Here is a 27,831-nt window from a genome sequence, read left to right as displayed (position 1 = left end):
TGATGGTGGTGTCTGGGACATTGTCCGTAGGGTATGATTCCGTGAGGATGACTATGTCAGGCTGTTGCTTGACTGGTCTGTGAGACAGCTCTCCCAATGTTGGCACTAGCCCCCAGATGTTAGTAAGGAGGACTTCAAGGGTCTAGAGGCTGAGTTCGCCATTGTTGTTTCCGGTGCCTATGTTATTGCCACGTGGTCTGTACGGTTTCATTCCTTTTAGGTGTTATAGCAGTTTTGATCCAACTGAATGGCTTGCGAGGCCACTTCAGAGGGCCTGTAAGAGTCAACCACATTGCTGTGGGTCTGGAGTCACATGTAGGCCAGACCAGGTAAGGATGACAGATTTCCTTCTGTAAAGGACAATAGTGATTGAGATGGGCTTTTACAACAATCAAGAACAGTTTCTTGATCACCTGGAGTCACGGTTCTAATTCCAGATTTTACTGATTGAGTTTAAATTCCACCAGCTGCAGGGATGGGATTTAAAGGCCTTTCCCCAGAACATTTGCCTGGGCCTCTGGGTTACAAGTGCAGTGACATTACCAATATACCATAGCCTCCCTATAAGAATACAACATAAGGAACATAAGAACTAGGAGCAGGACTAGGCAATTCAGCCCCTTGAACCTGCCCCGCCAATCATTACGATCATGGCTGATCTCATTTCGGCCTCAACTTCAATTTCCCGCCCTCTCCCCATAACCTTTCAACCCGTTAGTAATTAAAAATCTGTCTATCTCCCCCTTAAATTTATTCAGCGTCTCGGCATCCACTGTTCTCTGAGGTAGTGAATTCCACAGATTCACGACCCTTTGAGAAAAGTAATTCCTCCTCATCTCTTGATTTAAATTTACCACCCCTTAGCCTAAAACTATGGCCTCTCGTTCTAGAATGCCCCACAAGGGGAAACATCCGCTCCACGTCTACTTTATCTATCCCCTTTAGCATCTTATATACCTCAATTAGATCTCCTCTCATCCTTCTAAACTTTAGCAAGTATAGGCCTAAACTGCTCAATCTCTCCTCACAAAACAAGCCCCGGATCTCTGGAATCAATCTAGTGAACCTCCTCTGAACCGCCTCCAGTGCAACTACATCCTTCCTCAAGTAAGGAGACTAAAACTGTGCACAGTACACCAGGTGGGGTCTCACCAATGCCTTGTACAATTGCAACAACACTTCCCTATTTTTATTCTATTCCTTTAGCAATAAATGCCAAAATTCCATTTGCCTTCCTTATTACCTGTTGTACCTGCATACTAGCTTTTAGCGATTCATGCATGAGGACACCCAGATCCCTCTGCACTGAAGCATTCTGAAGTTTCTCTCCATTTAAATAATAAGTCATCTTTTTATTCTTCCGACCAAAATGGATAACTTCACACTTATCCATGTTAAACTCCATCTGCCAAATTTTGGCCCATTCACCTAACCTGTCCATATCCATTTGTAAATTTCTTATTTCTTCATTGCAACTTACTTTCCCACCTATTTTAGTGTCATCTGCAAATTTAGCTATAGTACCTTCTATCCCTGAATCCAAGTCATTAATATAGATTGTAAATAGTTGTGGCCCAAGGACCGAACCCTGTGGCACCCCACAAGTTACAGCTTGCCATCCAGAAAAAGACCCATTTATCCCGACTCTCTGCTTTCTGTTGGTTAACCAATCCTCTATCCAAGATAATATATTATCCCTACCTCCGTGTGATCTTATCTTGCATATTAATCTTTTGTGCAGCACCTTATCAAAGGCCTTCTGGAAGTCCAGATATACCACATCTACAGGATCCCCATTATCCACTTTGCTAGTCACATCTTCAAGGAACTCTAGCAAATTAGTCAAACATGATTTACTCTTCATAAAACCATGCTGACTCTAATGGATTGCATTTTGAATTTTAAAATGCCCCATTACTACTTCCTTAATAATAGATCCAACAATTTCCCAATGACAGACGTTAGACTAACTGGTCTATAGTTTCCTACCTTCTGCCTCCCCACTTTTTGAATAAGGGTGATATATATTAGCATTTTTCCAACCCACTGGAACCTTTCCAGAATCCAGGGAATTTTGGAATATTATTACCAATGCATCCACTATCTCCGCTGCCACTTCCTTTAAGACCCTGGGATGTAAGCCATCAGGTCCTGGGGACTTGTCACCCTTTAACCCCAATAGTTTGCTCAGTACTTTTTCTCTAGTGATGGTGATTGTTCTAAGTTCCTCCTTCTCTATACCCTCTGCTCTACCTGTTACTATTGGGGTGGTACTAGTATCCTCCACCGTGAAAACTGAGGCAAAATATTGATTAAGCGTCTCTGCCATTTCTGCGTTCCCCACTGTTAACTCCCCAGTCTCATCCCCCAAGAGACCAACATTCACTTTAGCTACACTCTTTCCTTTTATATACTTGTAGAAGTTTTTGCTATCAGTTTTTACATTTTGCGTTAGTTTTCTTGCATAATTTACCTTTGCTCTTTTTATTATTTTATTTGGTAACCCTTTGTTGATCTTTAAAAGTTTCCCAATCTTCCAGCCTGCCACTGACCTTTGCAATTTGGTATGCCTTAGTTTTTGCCTTTATGTTATCTTTAACTTCCTTGCTTAGCCATGGCTGCTTTTTCCCCCTCACACCATCTTTCTTCCTCTTTGGAATATATTTTACTTGGGCGGAATTGAATATCCCCTTAAATATCTGCCACTGTTCATCAACTGTCCTACCTTGTAGTCTTCCTGCCCAGTCCACTGGGGCCAAATCTGCCCTCATACCTATGTAGTTACCTTTGTTTAACTCCAGAACACTAGTGTGGGACTCAAGTTTCTCGCTCTCAAGCTGAACTTGAAATTCTAGCATGCTATGATCACTCTTCCCTAGAGGACCCTTTACTTTGAGATCATTAATTAATCCCATCTCATTACACAAAACCAAATCCAGAATAGCCTGCTCCCTGGTTGGTTCCACAACATATTACTCCAAGAAACAATCTCTAATACATTCTATGAACTCTCCCTCGAGGCTACCCTTGCCAATTTGACTTGTCCAGTCTCTATGTATGTTAAATTCACCCATGATTATTGCCGTGCCTTTCTTACATGCTCCCAGTATTTCCTGGTTTATACTGTGCCCTACTGCTAAACTCCTGTTTGGGGACCTATAGATTACTCCCACCAGGGACTTCATTCCCTGGCTATTTCCTATTTCTACCCAGACTGACTCTACGTCTTGCTCTCCAGTGCCTATATCATTCCTCACTATAGCACTGAACTCTTCCTTTATTAACAAAGCTACATCACCTCCTTTTCCTTCCTGCCTATCGTTCCGAAACACTGAGTACCCTTGGATATTCAAACTCCCAAACCTGTTCACCCTGTAACCACGTCTCAGTAATCGCCATCAAATCATACCTATTAATCTCTTATTGCACTGTTAACTCATTAGTTTTATTCTGAATGCTATGTGCATTCAGATACAAAGCACAAGAGAGGATTTACAGGCAGAAAGAGCAACAGGTGAAAGCACTAAGAGGATGAATAGTGCGGAGCTCCCCAGGAAGCTGACTGGTCATCCTCAATCTTGCTGTTCTTATGATGTGGAAAAGGCCTTGCTTTACATGTCCAAACCAGATCCTGCACCAGACAAGCTGAGTATTTTGAGCATTTTCTGATTTTATTGCCTGATATCTAAGGTGTGCGAGGTTCCCTGACGGGTTGGGTTTCCTGAGATGCACAGCTGCAGCAGGGGGATAACATCAACTTCAGGCAAAGGCTAAGTGCCTTTTCAATAGTGCTTGTTTACAAAAAGGAGGACAGAGTGTTCCTCTCAACCAACAACAATCGAGAAACTCACCAAGGCTCCTTTGACAGCACCTTCCAAACCCATGACCGTTACCATCTAGAAGGACAAGGGCAGCAGATAGATGGGAACACCACCGCCTGGAAGTTCCCCTCCAACCACTCACCATCCTGACTTGGAAATATATCACCGTTCCTTCACTGTCGCTGGGTCAAAATCCTGGAACTCCCTCCCTAACAGCACTGTGGGTGTACCTACACCACATGGACTGCAGTGGTTCAAGAAGGCAGCTCACCACCACCTTCTCAAGGGCAACTAGGGATGGGCAATAAATGCTGGCCCAGCCAGCGAAGCCCACATCCCGTGAATGAATTAACTTACCTGCCACTCTGTCAGCTATCTAACCCTATCCATTCCAGATTGATCAACTTGCGCCCCCCTGTGATTGGACCTTACTTCCCCCATTATGGAATTGGAGACTGAACCTCACCCACCCCTCCTCAGGGATTGGGGATAAATATGCAAACATACCACAATGGCAGGCAGGCGGACACACAAACCCACAGAGATATGCAATCGCAGGCACATAGGGGAGAGCTCCCCCCACCCCCACCAAACCAAACCCCCGTTGTGCGGGGGCAGGCCCACCCCGATCGGGTCCGCGCCCCCATTTTACATGGGCGGGCCAATTAAGCCCCCCCCACCCCCCCCCCCTCCCCAGCGTGAGGTGCATCTGGGAGGGCTGAGCGCTCCCTGTGTGGGCGGGGTGGTGGGGGGGGGGGTGCAATTCCCTGAGTCAGGGGGGCTGCGCTCTTTCGCGCACAGAGGTGCCTCGGGGAGGTTAAGTTTAAGTTATAAAAAGGCTAAATAAAGAAAAGGAAACATTTTAAGACATGTCCCCTCATGTGACATTGCCACATGAGCCGGGACATGTCAAGGAACATTAATTAAAAAAATGTCTTTAATTTATAAACACTTCATGAAACTTCATCCCGCCCGCGGAAGAGGTTCCATGAAAAATGCGAAGGCCGCCTGGGCCTTAAGGTTGGGCGGGCAGCTCAGTTAATTATTTTAATTAGTTTTTCACAGGCCTTAATAAGCCTTTGACATTTCGGCCGACACGCAGCCGACTAAGTTGCACGCCCGCCGCCGGACTGACAATCTAAATGACGCGCGGTGACATAGGGACACACGGCCAACATCGCCACGCCTCACTTTACATCTCGGCAAGCAGGCCCCGGCCCCCAATGGCCCAGCCGAAAATCTCGGCCATACACACAGAAACATAAATATGCAAATAAACACGCAAATACAAGGCTTCCTAATCATTCATATAACTTGTGGGATGAGCTTTGCAAATTCAAACCTTCCAGGTTGTTCCTGGAATGAGCCATGGGGGAATATCTCACACAGTTTGTTCAAATTGCTTTCATGTTGTGGCTGGATCATTTCTCCTTATGATACTTCATTACATGAGAAAATCATAATTTAGAACAATATAAAATAACCATAATATTTAAATTACTCTTTGTGTAACATTTCAGCATTTATGCTGGAATTTCGAGACAAGCTAGATTTTTTGGCAAACTCACTCTGGTTCGCACTTTGTCAATTCGCGATTCGCATTCCTTCCACAGTGTCCATATTTAGTTCCTTCTACATTCGTCGCTTTATAGCAATTCTCAGCAGCGGATCCCACACCTATCAAAGAGAAATTAGGAGAGTTATAGATATTAATATTCAAGGATGCAAAATGTACAGAAAAGATAGGCAAAGAGAAAGGGGAGGTGAATTGGCAGCACTGATGGCTTTATTGTAAAAGGAGGGTGTTTTTTATTCCTTCATGGGATATGGGCGCTGTTCTCCTAGCCAAGCTGTTCCAGTATAGCTACAACACTGGCATCTACCCGACTTTGTGGAAAATTGCACATTGTGGACAATTGTACATAAAAAACAGGACAAATCCAACCAGGCCAATCACCTTTGGTGAATTCCTGCAGTGCACCTTGTAGATGGTACACACTGCTGCTACTGCGCATTGGTGGTGGAGGGAGTGAATGGTTGTGGATGTGGTGTCAATCAAGTGGGCTGCTTTGTCCTGGATGGTGTCAAGCTTCTTGAGTGTTGTGGAAGCTGCACTCATCCAGGCAAGTGAGGAGTATTCCATCACACTCCTGACTTGTGCCTTGTAGATGGTGGACAGGCTTTGGGGAGTCAGGAGGTGAGTTACTCATCACAGGATTCCTAGCCTCTAACCTGCTCTTGTAGCCACAGTATTTATATGGCTAATCCAGTTCAGTTTCTGGTCAATGGTAACCCCCAGGATATTGATAGTGGGGGATTCAGTGATGGTAATGTCATTGAATGTCAAGGGGTGATGGTTAGATTCACTTATGTTGGAGATGGTCATTGCCTGGCACTTGTGTGGCGCGAATGTTACTTGCCACTTGTCAGCCCAAGTCTGGGTATTGTCCAGGTCTTGCTGCATTTGGACATGGACTGCTTCAGTATCTGAGGAGTCGCGAATAGTGCTAAACATTATGCAATCATCAGCGAACATCCCCACTTCTGACCTTATGATGGAAGGAAGGTCATTGATGAAGCAGCTGAAGATGGTTGGGCTGAGGACTCTACCCTGAGGAACTCCTGCAGTGATGTCCTGGAGCTGAGATGACTGACCTCCAACAACCACAGCCATCTTCCTTTGTGCTAGGTATGACTCCAACCAGTGGAGAGTTTTCCCCCTGATTCCCATTGACTCCAGTTTTGCTAGGGCTCCTTGATGCCACACTCGGTCAAATGCTACCTTGATGTCAAGGGCAGTCACTCAACTCAGGAGTTCAGCTCTTTTGTCCGTGTTTGAACCAAGGCTGCAATGAGGTCAGGAGCTGAGTGTCCCTGGCGGAACCCAAACTGAGCGTCAGTGAGCAGGTTATTGCTAAGCAAGTGTTGCTTGATAGCACTGTTGATGACCCCTTCTATTACTTTACTGATGATTGGGAATAAACTGATGGAGTGATAATTGGCCAGGTTAATTTTGTCCTTTTTGCGTGCAGGACATACCTGGGCAATATTCCACATTGCTGGGTAGATCCCACTGTTGTAGATGGACTGGAACAGCTTGGCTAGGGGGGCGCGGCATGTTCTGGAGCACAAGTCTTCAGTACTATTGCTGGAATATTGTCAGGGCCCATAGCCATTGCAGTATCCAGTTCCTTCTGCCATTTCTTGATATCATGTGGAGTGAATCAAATTGGCTGAAGACTGGCATCTATGATGCTGGGGACCTCCAGAGGAGGCCGAGATGGATCATCCACTCGGCATTTCTGGCTGAAGATTGTAGCAAATACTTCAACCTTATCTTTTGCACTGATGTGCTGGGCTCCACCATCATTGAGGGTGCGGATATTTGTGGAACCTCCTCCTCCAGTGAATTGTTTGATTGTCCACCATCATTCACGACTGGATGTGGCAGGACTGCAGAGCTTAGATCTAATCCATTGGTTGTGGAATCATTTAGCTCTATCACTTGCTGCTTATGCTGTTTGGCACGCAAGTAGTCCTGTGTTATAGCTTCACCAGGTTGACACCTTATTTTTAGGTATGTCTGATGCTGCTCCTGGCATGCCCTCCTGCACTCTTCATTGAACCAGGGTTGATCCCCTAGCTTGATGGTAATGGTAGAGTGGGGGAAATGCTGGGCCATGAAGTTACAGATTGTGTTCGAGTACAATTCTGCTGCTGCTGCTGGCCCACAGCACCTCATGTTTGCCATGGACAGATGCATCTGCGACAGGCAGGTTGGATCAAGTATGTTTTTCCCTCTTATTTGTTCCCTCAACATCCACTGCAGACCCAGTCTAGCAGCTATGTCCTTTAGGACTCGGCCAGCTCGGTCAGTAGTGATGCTACCGAGCCACTTTTGGTGATGGACATTGAAGTCCCCCACCCAGAGTACATTCTGCACCTTTGCCACCCTCAGTGCTTCCTCCAAGTGATGTTCAACATGGAGGAGCCCTGATTCATCAGCTGAGGGAGGGCGGTACATGGTAATCAGCAGGAGGTTTCCTTGCCCATGTTTGATCAGATCCTATCAGACTTCATGGGGTCTGGAGTCGATGCTGAGGACTCCCAGGGCAACTCCCTCCCGACTGTATACCACTGTGCCGCCACCTCTGCTGGGTCTGTCCTGCCCGATGGGACAGGACATACCCAGGGATGGTGATGGTGGTGTCTGGGACATTATCTGTAAGGTATGACTCCATGAGGGTGAATATGTCAGGCTGTTGCTTGACTAGTCTGTGAGACAGCTCTCCCAATTTTGGCACCAGCCCCCAGATGTTGGTAAGGAGGACTTTGCAGGGTCGACAGGGCTGAGATTGCTGTTGTGGTTTCCAGTGCCTAGGTTGATGCCGGGTGGTCTGTCCAGTTTCATTCCTTTGAGACCCTTAGCGTTTTGACACAACTGAGTGGCTTGCTAGACCATTTCAGAGGGTATCTAAGAGTCAACCACATTGCTGTGGGTCTGGAGTCACGTGTAGGCCAGACTAGGTAAGGACGGCAGAATTGTTTCGCTAAAGGTGAGGCCACATGTGGAATCATTCCAGATTTGCACCAAGCACGGTAGCAGGGGGGTGAAATGATGTTTTACCCATCGGCCGCATTGGCGGATTTTCGCACAGTATCATCCCAAACCCGTTGCATTAGTTATGCATTCCCAAGGATCATGCTGTTCGATGGCGGGTGGACTCCTATTCGCCTGCCATGCTGTCACGTTACCGCTGCATCAGCGCTTCCAGCCCAGGGCCACTGCAGGGAAGACGTCCACGAAAGACATAAAGACTGCAGCCCCCAGGTTTAGTGATGCGTCAATGCATGCCTTTTGGATGCCATGGAGGCCCACCGTGATATCCTCTACCCTCGCTCTGGCCGCAGGACAGGCAGCGGTATGACCAAGCAGGCTTGGGAGGCGGTGGCAGTGGTGATCAGTGCCAAGGCTGCACAGAAGAGGTTGGCCAACCTGTGCAGATAGAAGATGAATGATCTCATTGCCAGGGTAAGGCAACCATCTCATCATTCTACATGTCAGATGAATTCTTCAAGCAAGAACCAGGTCAAATACAATAAGTTGAGAAGGGAGGGGAAGAGGAAAATACAACTGGCAAAGTGAGAGTATGAGAATAGAATGACGGTCAATATAAAAGGGAACCCAAAGGTTTCCTACCGCCTGCAAATAATAAGGTGGTAGAAAGAGGGGGAGAGGATCGTATTTAAAGTCAAAGAGGGTGGCATATGCTTGGAAGTGCACGGTAAGGCGAGAATACTTAATGAGTACTTTGTATCAGTGTTTACTGAGGAAGAGGAGCCTGACAAAATATAGGTAGAAGTGGAGGTTGTAGAGGCAGTGGACGAGGTGAAAATCGAGAGGGAGGAGGTACGAGCAAAGCTGTTTAATCTTAGACTAGGTAAGTCCTCTGGTCTGGATGATTTGCATCCCAGATTTCTAAAACAAGTCGGAGTGGAGATAATCTTCTGTAGATACAGAGAAGGCACCTGAGGATTGGATAGTAGCAAATGTGACCTCCTTAATCATGATTTTATTTCAGGGGTCGAGTGACCTGCTCCTGCTTCTACCTCATACGTTTGTATGTTATTCAAGAAAGGACAGTCCTGGTAACCAAGCTAATAAAAACTGAAAATTAGAATCATAAAATGGTGGCAGGACAGAAGGAGGCCATTTTACTCATCATGACCGCGCCAGCTCCACAAAAGGGATTCACCTCGCGCCACTGCCCCACCTTTTCCCCATAAATGCTGGAACTACTCAGCAGGTCAGGCAGCATCTGTGAAGAGAGAGACCGAATTAACTTTTTGAGTCCAAAACTACTTCTTCAGAACCCGATAGAAAAGATCGAAACGTAATTGGCATTGAGCAAGTTATAAAGGGTAAAAAGAATTAAACGGAAGATCTGTGAGAGGGTGGCGAGCAGGGGAGATTTAATGGCAAAATGTTTCATGGTACAAATGCCAACGAGGGCGCTAATGGGTGTAGTAAAGAGAAAAGATGTGTCCAGCTGAAATCTGAATGGCTGGATATCAGCTGTCCGGATGCAGAGTAAAGTAATAAGCAAAATGAAATGAAAGAAAAAGGGAGAAGAATTTGCGATCTGTGATTGTTAAACTCCATGGTGAGTCCAGAAGTCAGTAGAGTGCCGAGTTGCAAGGTGAGGTTCAGGTCTTGCAGCATGAGTTGATCTTCATTGGAACACTGCAACACACTAAGGGCAGAACCGTCAGAGTGGACGCTCAGAGGCAATGCTGCCACTGAATGGAGGGGTTCCACAGAGCTGCCTCCCAGTCTGCATTTGGCCTTTCCAATACAGAGGAGACCGAGTGGGCCGAGAATAGAATGTACCAAATTGAAAGAGATACAATTAAATCACTTATTCAATTGGAAGGACTGTTTCGGGCTTTGGATAGTGAGATGGAAAGAGCACAGAGCATAAGAGTAGCACTGAGAGGGAGCAGAGAGAGAGCCAGAGAGGGAGCAGAGAAAGAGTCAGAGAGGGAGCAGAGAGGGAGAGAGCGAGAGAGAGCCAGTGAGAGAAGGGCAAGAGTCTGAGAAGGATCAGGATGAGATACTGAGAGGGATCACAAAGCGAATCTGAGATGGAGAAGAGTGAGAACTTTTTTTTATTAATCATTCACAGGATGTGGGTGTCGCTGGCTGTGCCAGCATTTATTGCCCATCCCTAGTTGCCCTTGAGAAGGTGGTGGTGAGCTGCCTTCTTGAACGGCTGCAGTCCATGTGTTGTAGGTAACACCCACAGTGCTGTTAGGAAGGGAGTTCCAGGATTTTGACCCAGCGACAGTGAAGGAATAGTGATATATTTCCAAGTCAGGATGGTGAGTGACTTAGAGGGGAAATTCCAGGTGGTGGTGTTCTCATCTATCTGCTGCCCTTAGTCCTTCTAGATGGTAATGGTTGTGGGTTTGGAAGGTGCTGTCGAAGGAACCTTGGTGAATTCCTGCAGTGCATTTTGTAGATAGATCTGCAGGAACTCACCAAGACTCCTTAACACTTTCGAAACCCATGAGCGCTACCTTCTGGAAGGAGTTCCAGCAAGAAACAGGGCTTTGAAAAGAAACCGGCTTGAGTGAAATTTCAAGCAAGAGTCGGGGATTTAAAAATTAACCATCACAAGGACAGATTGAGAGTTCCAGCAGGAGTCAGGAATTTAAAAAAATAATTGGCGTGAGGGTAGAATAAGAATTAACTAACTTTTTATTGTGTTTACTTAAATTCCAATTTTGGTGTAGTAAAGAAATAATTTGAGGCATGGCAGGGCTGCTCATACCCATCGAGTACACATACCATGCCATGTGGGGACTCCAGGATGCTATCCGAGTCCTGTACAACTACATGTGCAGAAAATGCCACCAAATGGAAAAACCCGAGCACCGTATATTGGGACTTGAGGAGCAGCTGCTTTCACTGAGGTGCATTGGTTAGGATGAGAGCCACATCGTTAGCATGTTTCAGAGGCTGGTCACCCTGCAGCTTAAGAAAGAGCGGGCAGAGAGGGACTGGGTGACCATCAGACAGACAGGAAAGACAAGGTAGGTAGTGCAGTCAGACCCCTGAGGACATCCCACTTCCTAACAGGTACTCAGATCTGAGTACCAATGGGGAAGAGTGTTCCGCTGGAGAGAGCAGTGAGAGTCATGGCCTGAGCGCTATGGGTGGCTCAGCTGTGCAGGGAGAGGGGAGAGCAATAGTGGTAGGGGGTTCTATAGTTTGGGGAACAGACACGCTGGTCGCAGATGTGGTTCCAGGATGATATGTTGCCTCCCTGGTGCAAGGGTCAAGGATATCACCGAGTGGCTTCAGAGCATTCTGGACGATGAGGGTGCATAGCCAGAGGTTGTGGTTTACATTGATACCAAAGATGTAGGTAGAAAAGCGGACGAGGTCCTGCAGGCTGAGTTCAGGGAGTTAGGAAAGAGATTAGCAAGCAGGACCTCAAAGGTAGTAATATCCGGATTTCTTCCAAGGCCACGTGTTCGTGAGTATGGAACTAGGAGAATACAGCAGATGACTGCGTGGTTAGAGTGATGGTGCAGGAGGGAACGCTTCAGATTTCTGGGGCATTGGGACCGATGCTGGGGAAGGTGGGATCTGTACAAGCCAGGTGGTCTATACCCGAATAGGATGAACATCCCTGCAGGAAATCTGTCGTCTTTACCTGGTCTGGCCAACATGTGACTCCAGACCCACAGCAGTGTGTCCATGGCTCCGCTCACCTCACAAACGTTCCACACAGCGCCATGCATCCTGCTCACACTCTCTCCATCTGTTTTCAGGCAGGAGAAGCTGGCTCACGCCAGCAGGGAGAGGTCCCAGACCCGGGGGTGGAGTGGCCCACATTAGGCCCCTCACTCACTTTGATGCCATCGCGCTGACTGGTGAGGACGTGACCTGTGCCTGCAGCAATGGTGAGGATCCTGCACCATATCATCCCTCTCTCAATGTAACTGTGAGTGCTCTCTCTCCTGTTTTTGACTCTGCTGCCATGTACTCATTATCTCTGCATTGGTTCACAGGGAGCTCTGCCAAGCGACCGACACCCTCAGCCAGCCAGTCCCTCAGCTCCATCCACGTCCTCACCTCCAGCCAAGAGGACACCTCCTCCATTGAAGAGCTTGAAATAAGCAGCCTGGAAGACACATCACAGCGCTTACCTACACCGTCCACCAGCGCAGAGACACACACCTCGATGGGACCTTCATCTACAGCAGGGTCAGGTTCACAATCTGGTGGTCACCACATGGACACGTGTCCACAGTAGGTGGAGGCAGGTTCAGCCAAGCACCCTGGCACTCGTGGACTGGCGGGGAAGTGGCATCTGTGAGGTCCGAGTCAGAAGATGAGCCTCTGGATTCGAACTTTCAACTCATTGTGGAGAGTCAGCAGAAGGCGGGGAACATCACGCAGAGCTGTTGGAAGCTCTCAACAGAGTGGTACCTGAGTTGCAGGAATGTGTCTGCCTGCTCTCTGATGAAGTGGTGCCCACATGTATGTGTATGGTGGTCTCCACGCGGAGGATGGTGGACCCATGGAGACCCTGGTCCAACAGAATGCGGAGATGCTTGCCACACCTGCACTCCATCGTGCTAGGTGTGGGTGAATTCCTGCAGTGGGAATGCAAGCGAGAAACTAGGAACCTCAAAGTCCCTCCAGGTGCTCATTCCCCTCAAGGAGTCAGGCCGGGGCCTTCAGGCACGTGAGGGGAGGAGGACCGGCAGCTGGACACCCCTGGTCATCCACACAGGAATCTCAGAGGCTGCCCTCTCCCTCCAAATCCCCTTTACCTATGACCCCCTCGGCCTCGTCTTCTGTCACCACAGAGGGAGCAGCTGGCCCACAGGAGGACAGACAAAGCAAGCCAGGGCCCTCAAGGCCTTGGCTCTCCAGAGGATGCACGTCGAAGTCATCAGGGGCAACAGGGTCAACCGTTGTAAAGGTTGTCTCCACCCCCACTGTAGATGTCAGGGCAGCACCTAGAAAGTGGTCGGCCTAGAAAACATGAGAATTCCTGATCACAAGTGGTTGCCTGGGGGAACACGTTTTGTCACTTTATAATCTGAAAATGTATTCACTTTCACTGAATAATGTGTAATGGTGTCTTTCAGCTTCATTGACAGGCTCCGCGAGTCCTCCCCCTGCATCCCCTCCACTAACAGTTCAGCTGCTCGCAGCCAGACCACAAGTGATTCTGGAGGGAGAAGTGTGTATGTGGCAGGGCCTTTTGGGGTCTCCCGCGCACATGGATCGTTCCAACATCACACTCATCTCACTGTCCCGAGCATTTTCGATGCTGCCTGCTGGGGTTCTCTTTCAGTTGTCCATCTGAGCCTGACCTGCATCTCCGGCCACCCACTGACCACACTCCCATGCAGCATCTGTGCCCGTCCAACATGACTCTCGTTTCAGTTTTGATTTTAGAAGCGTGGTGCTGGTGAAGCTTGTCTTTAGCTTCCCTATCCTTTCTCCTCCCCCAGTCACCGGTTTCCTTTCCCCCATCACTGTTGATCCCCATGGCATCACCTTCCACCTCCCATCACCGACCAGCCAGAACCCTTTTCTTTCTAGAATGTCCAGGTGAAGGTTCACGTTCTCTATCTTTCCGAGAATTCTACCCCCAACTACATTGACCTCCCCGACCTCCCCGACCTCCTCCTTCCCACCCCCAGGGTTCCTGGCTGCCTCCGAGACCCCACCAAGCACCCCCACCGTCCCTTCCTCCGCTACTGTTGAACCCTCCCATTCCCACCCTACCAGCTCATTCTCCGTCTCTCATTCTCACCATTCCCTCCTATCATGCCAACCCTCATTTCAGTCCCCAGAGGCAGTCATCGACTTCACAGAACCCTCCCTTGCACATGCATCTGGACATCCCCCCCTTACTCCTTCCTCCACCTTTACTCCTTACCCCAGCCTGGACTCCTTTCCCCCTCTGGACTGCTTCCTCCCTCCTTTCCTTGTACCTTCCTCCCCCCTTACAGCTACTTCACCAGTTGCCATATTTCCCCCCTCCCCCTGACTACACCCTCCTCCCCATAGACTCCCTCCCCTCCCAACCTCACCCCCTCTTCCCCCCCCCACCGGTACACCCTTCTCTCCCAGTCAAACCTACGCCTTCATCTCCACCCCCTTGATGAACATCCATAGCAGACCATGGCCAAGACACTGATGTCCCGAAGCAGACCCTCAACAGTGACCTTCCACCTTCTGTGAGCTGCTTCATGAGCCATGTCCATGAGAATCCCCAGCACCTGATGCACATTCCTTCAGGTTCCAGCATCTTCTGCTCCTCGGATGTCCAGGATGTGAGCAAGGCTCGGACGGTAAATCCTGACTTCTGCAAGTCACACTTGTGGCGGTGTGTTCTTCACCAGTGTGTTTTCCTGCTGATGTGAGCTGTAAATTTGAGGTGGGGGGATGATTCCGGCCAGCAAGGCTTATAATGATGTGTAGATGCATGAAAACGAAGTTCCTGATGTGCAGCGGCAGGGAAGGCAGTCCACCATTGATGGACAGAGTGGACGATCGGAAACTGGTTTCACAACGGAAACCAATTTTTGGCCTTCCTGCCATATTGTGCACTCACGTCCACCATAAGGCCTGGCACCAATGGGCACGGAACATTCGCTCGCCTGCCCACCAACTGTGACGTTGGATGGACAGTGAAAAATCACCGTCAATTAGTACCTTAATGGCTTTACCAGGCTTCTCAATTGTCAGTGGGCGCCCAGCAGACCCTCATGTGTGCCTGCCCACCAAAACATCGCATGAGTGCTCGACGACGCCGGGATGCTCACCAGACATCATCGCGCGGTATTTTACACTAGAGCGCTTAGGACAGATTCAGAGCAGGAAGCAGGTGATTAAAAAAAACTAGCGTGTGACTCTGACAGACAGAAGAAGCTAAGATTTAAAAGGTTTACAGCAGAGGAATTTAGCAATGTTAAAAGCTATTTAAATGCAAGGAGTGTAGCAAACAAAGCCAATGAGCGGAGGGCACAGATAGACACATGGCAGCATGTTGTCATCACTATAACCGAAACCTGGCTTACAGAGGGGCAAAAATGGCAGCTCAACATCCCTGGACATAGAGTTTTCAGGCAGGTTATAGAGGGGGTAAAATAGGTGGGGGTTTGGTATTATTGGTTAAAGAATCATTTACAGCTGTGAGGAGGGATGTTATACTAAATGAAGCATCAAATGAGGCCGTATGTGTTGAGCTTAGAAATGAAAAGGGTGCAGCCACACTGCTAGGAGTCTGCTATAGGACACAGGATTTTATGCTCAGCAGCGGGCGCTCACTTGACACGCTCTGGCGTAAAATAGCGCGCGTTGGTGTCTGGTGAGCATCCCGGCATCATCGAGCACTCATGCGATATTTTGGTGGGCAGGCACACATGAGGGTCTGCTAGGCGCCCACTGACAATTGAGAAGCCTGGTAAGGCCATTAAAGTAGTAATCGATGGTGATTTTTCGCTGTCCACCCAACGTTACAGTTGCTGGGTGAGTGAGCGAATCAGCCAGGCGACCTTTGCCTTTTTGAGGAAACCCCATCCAAGGGCGTGATGAGGTTGCTGAGTTAATTAAAAAGAAAAGAAAAATGTTTGGACAGAATTTTCAGCAGGTGACTGATTCAGATGTGTCGGCACTTTTTCCCGGTTTTGAAAATCTTTATTTTTTTTTGCGTTTAATTTCTCAGCTCCCTGAGGCAGCCCCCTGGTCCTGCGCTGACATCAGCGCTCGCCCTCCTCCTGCTCCCAGCCCGGCAGCACTGAGCCTTTCAGAGCACGTTGCATGCTGGCTGGCTGTTAATTGGCCAGCCAACGTGGGATCGAGGTCGGGGGCTGATCGCAGTCAGTTGCCTGGCTGATCCCAAGCCCACAAATCACGGCCACCCGCCAAACTCAAAATCCTACCGAAAGACTCCCAAATAGTGAGAGGGAGATAGAAGAGCAAATATGGAGGCAAACTTCTGAGTGTGAAAACAACACGACAGTAATAGTTGGGGACTTCAACTAACCTAATATCAACTGGAATACAAACAGTGTGAAGGGTGCAGAGGGCACCAAATTCTTGAACTGCATTCTGGAGAACTTTTTTAGCCAGCACGTAACAAGCCCAATGAGAGGGGGTGCAATTCTAGGTTTAGTCTTAGGAAATGAAGCTGGGCAAGTGGATGAAGTAGCAGTGGGGGACCATTTTGGAGATAGTGACCATAGTACAGTTAGATTTAGCATCATTATGGGAAAGGATAAAGATAGAACAGGAGTATAAGTTCTAAATTGGGGGAAGACATATTTTATGAAGCTGAGAGGTGACTTGGTGAATGTAGACTGGTTTCAGCTACTTGAAGGGAAATCAGTGACAGACCATGGGAGGCATTCAAAAGCAATATTCTACGGGCACAGTGTAGACATGGTCCCCACAGTGAAAAAGGGTGGTACTGCCAAATCTACAGCCCCCTGGTTATCCAGAAGCATATAGGGTACAATAAAGCAGAAAAAGAAAGCTTATGACAGTCACAAAAAAACGTAATACTGTAGAAAGCCTAGAGAAGTATAGAAAGTAGAGGGGTGAAGTGAAAAAGGTAATTAGGAAAACAAAGAGAGAATATGAAAAAACACTGTCAGGTAAAATCAAAGAAAACCCAAGATGTTTCACCAATAATTTAAGAGCAAGAGAATAACTAAGGAAAGGATAGGGCCTAGCAGAAATGTACATGGTAACTTGTGTGTTGATGCTAAAGATGTGGGTAGGGTTCTCAATGAGTACTTTGATATAGTTAAGTTAAGTGAATGGACAAAAACTTGGCAGATGGAATATAATGTGGGAAAATGTGAGGTTCTGCACTTTGGCAGGAAGAATAGAGGAGCTGAATATTATTTAAATGGAGAAAGACTGCAGAAAGCTGCAGCACAGAGGGATTTGGGGGTCCTCGTGCATGAATCCCAAAAAGCTAACATACAAGTTCAGCAGGTAATAGGGAAGGCAAATGGAATGTTGGCCTTTATTTCAAAGGGAGTGGAGCATAAAAATAGGGAAGTCTTGCTAAAACTATACAAGGCACTAGTTAGACCACACTTAGAATACTGTGAACAGTTTTGGACCCTTATCTAAGGAAAGATATACTGGCATTGGAGGCAGTCCAGAGAAGGTTCACTAGGTTGATCCCGGGTATGGAGGGATTTTCTCATGAGGAGAGGTTGAGTAGGTTGGGCCTGTACTCATTGGAATTTAGAAGAATGAGAGGTGACCTTATTGAAACATATAGGATTCTTAGGGGGCTTGACAGGGTAGATGCTGAGAGGTTGTTTCCCCTTGTGGGAGAGTCTAGGACCAGAGGGCTTAATCTCAGAGTAAGGGGTCACCCATTTAAGACAGAGACGAGGAGGAATTTCTTCTCTCAGAGGGTAGTCAATCTGTGGATAAAAGCAAAAAACTGCGGATGCTGGAAATCCAAAACAAAAAAAAAATACCTGGAAAAACTCAGCAGGTCTGATAGCATCTGCAGAGAGGAATACAGTTAACATTTCGAGTCCGTATGACTCTCTGTGGAATTCTTTACTGCAGAGGGCTGTTGAGGCTGGGTCATTAAGTATATTCTAGGCTGAAATAAACATATTTTTAAGCAGTAAGGGAATCAAGGGTTATGGGGAAAAGTCAGGAAAGTGGAGTTGAGGATTATCAGATCAGCCATGATCTCACTGAATGGTGGAGAGACTCGATGGGTAGAAATAGGTAGTCTTTGTGATGATGTGGATATATGAAAAGGAAATTATGTTTAAGATTTTGTGAAAGGGAAATCATGTTTAAGAACTTATTGGAGTTCTTTGAGGAAGTAACGCGCTATGGATAATGGGGAACCAGTGGATGTACTGTACTTAGATTTCCAGAAGGCATTTGATAAAGTGCCACATCAAAGGTTATTGTGTAAAATAAAAGCTCATGGTGTAGGGGGTAACATATTGGCATGGATAGAAGATTGGCTGGCTAACAGGAAACAGAGAGTGAGCATAAATGGGTCTTTTTCAGGTTGGCAGGATGTAACGAGTGGTGTGTCACACAGATCAGTGCTGGGACCTCAACTGTTTACACTTTATATAAATGACTTGGATGAAGGGATTGAAGGGATGGTTACCAAATTTGCTGATGACACAAATATAGGAAAGTAAGTTATGAAGAGGACATAAGGAGGCTACAAAAAGATACAGATAGGTTAAGTGAGTGGGCAAAGATCTGACAAATGGAGTATAATGTGGGAAAATGTGAAATTGTCCATTTTGGAAAGAATAATAAAAGAGAAGCTTATTATCTAAATAATGAGAGATTGCAGAGCTCTGAGGTGCAGAGGGTTGTGGGTGTCCGAGTGCATGAATCACAAAAGGTTAGTGTGCAGGTACAGCAGGTAATTAGGAAAGCTAATAGAATGTTTATTGTGAGGGGAATTGAATACAAAAGTAGGGAGGTTATGCTTCAGTTGCACAGGGCACTGGTGACACTACATAGGGAGTACTGTGCACAATACTGGTCTCCTTATTTAAGGAAGGATGTAAAGGCAAACAGGCAGGTTGTCTTACGAGAAAAGTTTGGACAGGCTAGGCTTGTATCCACTGGAGTTTAGAAGAATAAGAGGTGACTTGATTGATACCTTTAAGATCCTGAGGGGACTTGACAGGGTGGATGTGGAGAGAATGTTTCCTCTTGTGGAAGAATCTAGACCTAGGGGTCACTGTTTAAAAATAAAGATTCACCCATTTAAGACAGAGATGAGGAGAATTTTTTTCTCTCAGAGAATAGTGTCTTTGGAACTCTCTTCCTCAAAAAATAGTGCAAGCAGAATCCTTGAATATTTTTGAGGCAGAGGTAGATAGACTCTTGATAAGTTAGGGGGTGAAAGACTATCAGGGATAATGGGAGGTTTCAGTCAGATCAGCCATAATCTTATTGAATGGTGGAGCAGGCTTGAAGGGATGAGTGGCCTTCTCCTGCTCCTAATTTGTATGTTCGCAGAGAGCAATGGAGGCTGGGTCATTGATTATTTTTCAGGCTGAGTTAGATAGATTCTTGATTGACAAGGGAGTCAAAGGTTATGGGGAACAGGCAGGAAAGTACTGAGGCCACAATTAGTTCAGCCATAATAGTTCTGAAGAAGCGACATACTGGATTTGAAATGTTTAAGACTGTTTCTCTCTCCACAGGTACTGCTGGACTTGCTGAGTTTTTCCAGCACTTTCTGTCTTAATATCACATCAGCCATGATCTTATCAAATAACAGAGCAGGCTTGAAGGGCCGAATGGCTCCTAATTCGTATGTTAATACATATGTTCATATGGATAGGGTGGTCCGATTCCCTATTTGAGGCGTCCATAATCAGGGGACATAGATTTAGGATAAGAAGTATGAAGCTTAGAGGGGGTTCTAGGGGAAATCATTCTCAACCAGAGGGCGATGGGGACCTGAAACTCACTGCCTAAATAGGTGGTAGGGGCAGAAACCCTCATAGCATTTAAAAATAACTTGAATACAAACTTGAAGCACCATAAACTGCAAGCCACGGACCAAGAGCCAGAAAGTGGGATTAGACTGAATGGCTCCTTGCTGGCCGGAGAATGGGCCGAATGGCCTCCTTCCATGATGTAAATTTCGATGATTCTATGATTCTATCTAAAGAGAAAAACAAATTGCAGTGATTGAGGAAAAAAGGAAAGTGATTTGATGTAGCTGAGTAGCTCTTACAGAGAGCTGGCATGGTCACAAAGGATACAATCATCTCCTTCAGTATTGCAACCATTGTATGGTTCAATCAGTTGAGGCAAGATTGGAGACAGGTGATGGTACAGTGTGGAAATAGGTGGGCTTAGGAATGGTAAGGATATTTTGCCAGCAGCTCATCTTGGGTTCAACTATAACATTGAAATTGTGAACAGATTGATTGAGCCTCGGGCAATTTTGAAGTGTTGAGGATAGAATTGGTGGCGGAGTCTGTGACCCCTTAAGATCAACATTAAGAACCAAGAAATTGTGGGTGTTTTGAGGCTCAGGACATCCATCCAGTTATATCCACACACCTGGTAAAGTTCATGCTCAGTTTGTACCTGTGCTGTAAGAGTATGGGAGACACCAGTAGCCTGTACTCACCTGGACCCCAGAGCTCCTCACACTGTCTATCCACATTGGAACAGACCCCCTGGTTGCAAAAGCTTCCTTGGCCGCAGGGCTTGCCATCTTTCAGGTACACATTTTCAGGGCAAAATGAGTTTCTGCCTGAACAGAACTCATCCACGTCACAATGTCCAAATGATTCTCGGCAAACCGTGCCCGCTGGGACGAACTGCAGAACAAAAGGCAGCTATTGAAATGCACTGACATTTTCATAGGGCATCTTTTCTAGCAGGGCTAGGAGTCAGTTGAAAGTAAATCTATAAATTCCCCAATATTCAGGTGCGTCATATGTGATATGTCTGGGTGTAGGTTGGTAATCTGGATCTGGGGTGAAGAATGTTCAAGGTCCAGTAACCCAGTGTCTCCAGAGCATTAGCCTGGGCCTATCCCAGTGACATTACCACTATGCCACCATCTCCAATCCTCTCGTCTCCTCCTATGTGCAGGGGTGCCAGCCTTTCCTCTGCCTATTGATTGGTATCCTGCTAATTAATAAAACCAGAATAGAAAAGTAAGCACGAGGTGAGTAAAGCATTACAGTCGGAGGGCGGTGTGTAGCTCAAATCGGCGGTATCTCTAAATGCAGACTATAAGGGTTATATTTATGAGATTTATAAGATTATTATATTTGGGATCACATCTTTAAATTTAAGGTAAATGAAGGGGCTCATGTGAACTGTTCTGCTGTCTGTCTGATTGTAAGCCTGGGTAAAATAAAAACAGAATGTGCTGGAAAAACTCAGCAGGTCTGCCGTCGTCTGTGGAGAGAGGGACAAAGCTAATGGGCAGAACTTTCCGGTCTTGCCTGTGGTGGGTTTTGAGGCAGGCGGGACCGGGAAATTCAGAGAGAGGCCAGAAATCCAGCGGGAAATCAATTGGGAATTTTCCCTTCACCACTTTCATGGTGGGCTGATGGTGGGTGTGGTTTCTCGCTGATACATGTCGGCATTGGCATGTATTACCATCTCAGGAATGCTCGTTAAAAACACTACCCGCCGGAATCCCAGCCTTGCGCCACACCAGGTGGGAAACTAGACCAGTTTAAAGCACGTCTGGCGTGCTGCAGTCAGACTTCACTTCGAGGGGAGTACAACATTCGAAGCCTACCTGCAGCAGCTTTGCTCCAGGTTCTCACGCTAACAGTGATGCCATGCTGGCAGGGAGTGTAGGCTTGGTCTGCTCGCTGCCTCCCTCTGTACTCTGGGAGGGTTTCACTGTAGGGGGAGGCAGGGCTGCACTCTGAAACATTGTGACGGGGGTGCAGGGGGAAGGATTATGGAGACATGGGGGGGAAATGGACTATGGTGGGGTTGGGTGGGTGGGGGAGGGAAGGGGGACGGAGATATGGGGGGGCAATGGACTATGGTGGGGTTGGGTGGGTGGGGGAGGGAAGGGGGACGGAGATATGGGGGGGCAATGGACTATGGTGGGGTTGGGTGGGTGGGGGAGGGAAGGGGGACGGAGATATGGGGGGGCAATGGACTATGGTGGGGTTGAAGAGGGAGAATGATGGCAGGCAGAGGGGAGACTGAGGGTGGGGAAGCTGGAGCCTGATATGGAAGATTAGGATGCAGACACAGAAGGGGGTGGATGGGAATAGAACTGTATGAATGGGAGGGGTTGGAATACAGGGCGTGGGTGGGGGGCATTGTGTTCGTGGCACAAGAGGGATGGGTTGCACAGGGAATCATGGAGGTTGGGGAGGGGAAAGGCTTGCACATGAGGGATGGGTTTCATAGAGACTCATGGAGGGGGTGGGGAGACAGTGTTGTCATCAGTAAAGAAGGAATGGGAGAGTTCATTGAAAGACAGTCATAGTCCCTGCTCTGGGGCCAGGACGCCAGGGTGAGAGATTAAAAGCAGACTTGGAACTTTGTGAACCTCACAGCCAGGGCGAGAGATTAAAGGCAGTCCTGGGGCTTAGTGGGCCATGTTACAGGGCTATGCATGACACACACTCTGTAGTCTCTCTCCAGGGAAGGGCAAGGCCTGCGTGCTCAAGGGATAAGGCACTGCTTGGTGTGTAGGGCGTGGTCTTACCATCGGTGGTCATGAGCTTAGCTGGCTCGGTACTGGGCTGCAGATGGGATGGTCATGGTTAAGGGCTGCAGGTCTGCAGCCTACAAATCAGGAAAACATAATAAAAGGGAAGCATTTGAAGCCTTCCGGGTGGGTGTGGGGGATTGTCCTCTATATGTGACAGTACACACAGCCTTGAGATGGGGAGGGGTGAGGTCCACATGGAGCATGGGGACATCAACAGTAATTGGCTCGGCAGGAGAGTGCTGGAACGTCCACGACAATTCCAATGGGACCCAGGCTGGAGGATAACCAGAGGAAGCTCTCCCTGCACATCGTGGGGTTCCAGGAAGATTGGAGGGATACGAACACTGACAGAGGGAGGACCCAAGCTGGTCTCAAATTAAGAATGCAGCACCACCAGCTTGAAAACCCAAAGTTGTTGCGCAGTTTGAAATGGAAACTGGAAAAGAATCCACAAGGGAGGGGTCTGGAGGCAGTGTAGGAGGAGCACCCTCAAACTGCTTAGCCTCACAATATTAAAATAGAGTCAGAGCTGAGAGAAAAGAGGAAGAATTCCGTGAGAAGGTGACATTGGAGCCATTGGCTTTTAGTGTACTTTAACGAGAGACTGCAGGAGTCATTGGCTTCACAGTTCACTTGCTCCATTTGAGCTTTAACAGAGAGTTATCTGAGAATGGAAAATGCAGGCAATTGTAAAGGAAGCACAACTGCTGCATATCCGCCAGCTCTTCAATAAAAGCCTCTAATGTGCATTGGCACGGATGATGGGCCAAAGGGCATCCAGTCATTGCTGAAGTGTAAGTTGAACTTAAACAGTATGCCAGATCAGAGATGGCAGGAGTGCCTTTGGTAAGGTGGCACATCTCATGAATGTGTCCAAACCTCTTCCAGCCTCTTTGGGATTGAGGTGTCAAGTATGAGGGTTGGCATCATGGCCACCTAGATCTGCGACTGTACCCTTCAGCTGCAAGGCTGTGCCAGCAAAAAGCTAGTAGCACAGGCGAAGCTCTAGAGCATAACATTGGCTTTCTCTTTGTGAGTGGGAGGTCAAATTTTTTCCCAGTGTTCATTAGTCTGTTGTGTATATCTGCCCACAGGGAGAAGGAGGGTTCAATAACGGAGCCTTCTTGATGGCAGTGATCTGATTGAGGAGGACTGGAAGAGCCCGGTGCTGCCTAGCCCAGCTTCGAGAGGAGGCCCAGCCTGGGAGGGGTCCATGGTCCAGGGGAGCTCCTGCAGCTACCAGAGGATGAGGAGGTTAGACCTATCCCATGGCCAAGGGTGTTTGAAGATTTTCCTGTCTGGAAATGAGTGACAGACAATGCCGCGCATGTCTGCATTTGTCGAGAGGTGTGGTGGCTCATATCTGCCACATTCTGCGGGAGGATCTAACTCCCCATGGACTGGGAGTACATCCCCTGCCAGTGGCCCTGAAGGTCACCGCCATGCTCAATGTTTTTGCCTGCAGATTGTTCCAGGGATCCACAGGGGATCAATGCAGCATCTCACAGTCCTCAACACATAATGTATCAAGGAAGTGACAGGTGCCCTCTACAGTAAGGCTCATCATTATGTGAAGTTCACACTCAATGAAGCCAGCCAGGCTGCTAGATTTCATAGGTTTGCAGCAATCTCTCGCTTCCCTAGAGTTCAGGGTGCAATTGATTATACACATGTGGCTTTGAGAGCTCCATGGCAGCAACCCCTGATGTTCATTAACAGGAAAGTGTTCCACTCCCTGAACGTTCCACTGGTGTGTGATCATCGGAAGCACATCATGCACATTCTGCCAGGAACCATGGGAGGTCCCATGACTCAATACATCCAGGTGCTTCAAACATTCAAAGGGCCTCAGTGATTACAGTGATTACTGCTTTGGGATAAGGGGTCATGACACCCCGTGTCATCCTCACAGTGCCTCAGGGGAGAGGTACAACGTGGCGCATAGCTCCACACGATCCACTGTTGAGCACATCATTGGCATACTGAAGTTGTGCTTCTGATGTTTGGACGGCTCAGATGGGGCTCTGCAGTATTCTCCACAGAGCGTGTCCCACATCGTGGTCTGCTGCACCCTTCACAACCTGGCACTTCATGGACTCTGTACTTACATGGACTCTGTATTATTGTGAACATTAGAGTACAAGATAGCTTTGTAACTTGTGTTATCCTTACAAATCTGTATATATCTGTAAAGGTGTAGTTGTGGGTGAAGGAGTATTGTAATATGGTTAACCTTTTCTTGTTTAATAAATGTTTTATGCTTTTTTTAAAAGTTCATTAGCTGACTCCAGTGGCTCTGTGCAGTGGCCCCTCTCCGTGTATGTAAACAAACACAAGTTAGGATCTATCAAGCTGGGTTCCACTCTGGAATCAGACTTGTCAAGAGGTAACCTCAGCTGGGATCCTAACAGAGAGGCAACTAGATTAAAACCTTTAAGATCTTGAGGGGTCTTGACAGGGTGGATGTGAAGAGGATGTTTCCTCTTGTGGGAGAATCTAGAACTAGGGGTCAATGTTTAAAAATAAGGGGTCGCCCATTTAAGACAGAGATGAGGAGAAATCTTTACTCCCAGAGGGTAGTGAGTCTTTGGAACTCTCTTCCTCAAAAGGCGGTGGAAGCAGGGTCAATGAAGGCAGAGCTTGATAGATTCTTGATAAACAAGGGGGTGAAAGGATATTGGGGATAGGTTACAATCAGATCAGTCAAGGACTTATTGAATGGTGGAGCAGGCTTGAGGGGCCAAGCAGCCTACTCCTGCTCCTAATTTAGATGTTCCTATGGTATAGACCATGATTGAACACCCGTGACCCAAAAGTGATGTCAAACTTTCTTAATTTTCTGAACCCTACCTCTACACCCTGGTGCATTCCCAACAACCACAGCAGAGGTGGAGGCAGCCTGCTGACTGGCGCACCCTGTTGTCTTTCATGATTTTGGTGGGTGTCCTCTTGAGGGCCGAGACTTGGAGGCCTCACAAGGGCCTGCTTTGGGTGTCCCCTGTGGGGCTTGTGCACCCTCTTCGTCCTGTACAGCTGGAGGTGATGGGGTCACAGGCAGAGGAGATTAGGATCAGCTGGTCACTCTCAGACTCACCTGGGTAGATGGCCCTGGGGTCTTCAGCTGCTGGTCCTCCTCCCTATGAGTGCCCAAGGGCCACTGCCTGGCCCCCTGAGGAGAAGGGGCTCCTGGAGGAAGGTCAAGGTGCCCCGCCCCCTCTCGCCTAGCCACTGATAGATCCCACCATTGCCTGTAGCAATGGAGTGCAGGTCTGAGTGCAAATCCAGAAGGATCTGCTGGACTAAGGTCTCTTAGATGACCATCACCCTCCCCATAGATACCTCAAGATGCTCGCATGTTGCAGCCATGACATCAGACAGAATGTGGATGGACTCATCCATCTTTCGATCTAGTCTGTTGACTGCCTCTCGTGGAAAATAAAAGCTCAGGGGGTAATATATTGGAATGGATATAAGATTGTCTGGCTAACAGGAAGCAGACAGTAGGCATAAGTGGGTCTTTTTCAGGTTGGCAGGATGTAACGAGTGGTGTGTCACACAGATCAGTGCTGGGACCTCAACTGTTTACAATTTATATAAATGACTTGGATGAAGGGATGGGTGGGATGGTTACCACATTTGCTGATGACACAAAGGCAGGAAAGTAAGTTGTGAAGAGGACATAAGGAGGCTACAAAAAGATGCAGAGAGGTTAAGCAAGTGTGCGAAGATCTGGCAAATGGAATATAATGTGGGAAAATGTGAAATTCGGGATAGAATTAATAGTCAAATGGGAAAATGTGGATTGATTCGGAAGAGTCAGCATGGATTTGTTAAAGGAAAATTGTGTCTAACTAACTTGCTGGAGATTTTCGAAATCCAACAGAGATGGTTGATGAGGGCAAGGCCGTGGATGTGGTGTACATGGACTTCCAAAAGGTGTTTAATATAGTGCCACACAACAGACTTGTGAGGAAAGTTATAGGTCATGGAATAAAAGGGACAGTAGCAACATGGATACAAAATTGGCTGAGGGATAGGACACAGAGAGTAATGGTTAATGGGTATTTTTCAGGCTGGAAGGAGGTTTGTAGTGGAGTTCCCCAGGGGTTGGTATTGGGACTCTTGCTTTTCCTGATATACATATAAATGATCTAGATCTTGGTGTGCAGGGGACAATTTCAAAGTTTATGGACAACACAAAACTTGGGAGAATTGTAAACTGTGAGGAGGCCAGTGTAGAACTTCAAAAGGACATTGACACATTGGTGGAGTGGGCAGATAGGTGGCAGATGAAGTTCAAAGCAGAGAAGAGTGAGGTGATACACTTTGGTACAAAGAACATGGAGAGACAGTCTGAAATAAAGGATACTATTCTAAAGTGTGTATAGGAGCAGAGAGACCTGGGTGTATATGTACATAAGTCATTAAAGGTGGCAGGACAGGTAGAGAGAACGGATTCTAAACCATAGAGTATTCTAGGCTTCATTAATAGGGGCATAGAGTACAAGAACAGGGAGGTTATGATGAACAAATATAAGACCCTCATTAGACCTCAGCTGGAGTGTTGTGTACAGTTCTAACGCAGAAGAGGTTTAAGAGAATGGTTTCAGGGATGAGAAACTTCAGTTATGAGGAAAGATTGGAGAGGTTGGGACAGTTTCCCTTGGAGGGGAGAAGGCTAAGAGGAGACTTGATAGACGTTTTCAAAATCATGAGGGGTCTGGACAAAGTAGATAGGGAGAAACTGTTCCCACTCGCAAATGGATCGAGAACCAGAGCGCAGAGTTTTGTATTTTGCAAAAGAAGCAAATGCGAGGTTAGAAAAACTTTTTCACACAGTGAGTCATTAGGGTTTGGAATGCACTGCCTGCAAGTGTGATGGAGGCAGGTTCAATTGAGGGATTCAAGAGGGCATTGGATGATTCTCTAAATAGAAACAATGTGCAGGATTACGGGGAAAAGGCAGGATATTGGCACTAAATTAAAATGCTCAGAGAGCCAGTGCAGACATGATGGGCCAAATGGCCTCCTTCTACATTGTAAACAATTCTGTGATTCTGTGAAATTGTTCATTTCGGCAGGAAGAATAAAAGGTTGGTATCAGGTTGTAAATAGTTGTGCTGTAAACTGTCCCTTTACTTCTAAATTGAAAGGGAGTTGGGATTAAAGATAGCCAATTAGCATTTAATCTGGGCGCAAGGTTAATGTGTTTCACATTGCTGTGGGGACATTTTTGAGGT

General features: G+C 47.3%; 1 protein-coding gene across 1 annotated transcript in view; it reads right to left on the bottom strand.

Moving 5' to 3' along the window:
• The window catches only part of LOC144680030 (disintegrin and metalloproteinase domain-containing protein 19-like), a 73,440-nt gene that overhangs the window by 13,414 nt on the left and 32,195 nt on the right, over positions 1-27,831 (bottom strand). Inside the window, exons 3-4 of the mRNA XM_078541171.1 lie at positions 20,522-20,714; positions 5,390-5,498 (exon numbers count right to left, since the gene is read on the bottom strand). Of these exons, the coding sequence (XP_078397297.1) occupies positions 5,390-5,498; positions 20,522-20,714 (302 nt within the window). The remainder of the gene's footprint in view (positions 1-5,389; positions 5,499-20,521; positions 20,715-27,831) is intronic.

This window comes from Cetorhinus maximus, chromosome 1 (genome assembly GCF_964194155.1).
Source record: "Cetorhinus maximus chromosome 1, sCetMax3.hap1.1, whole genome shotgun sequence".
NCBI lineage: Eukaryota > Metazoa > Chordata > Chondrichthyes > Lamniformes > Cetorhinidae > Cetorhinus > Cetorhinus maximus.
This window is presented reverse-complemented; position numbering and strand designations above follow the sequence as displayed.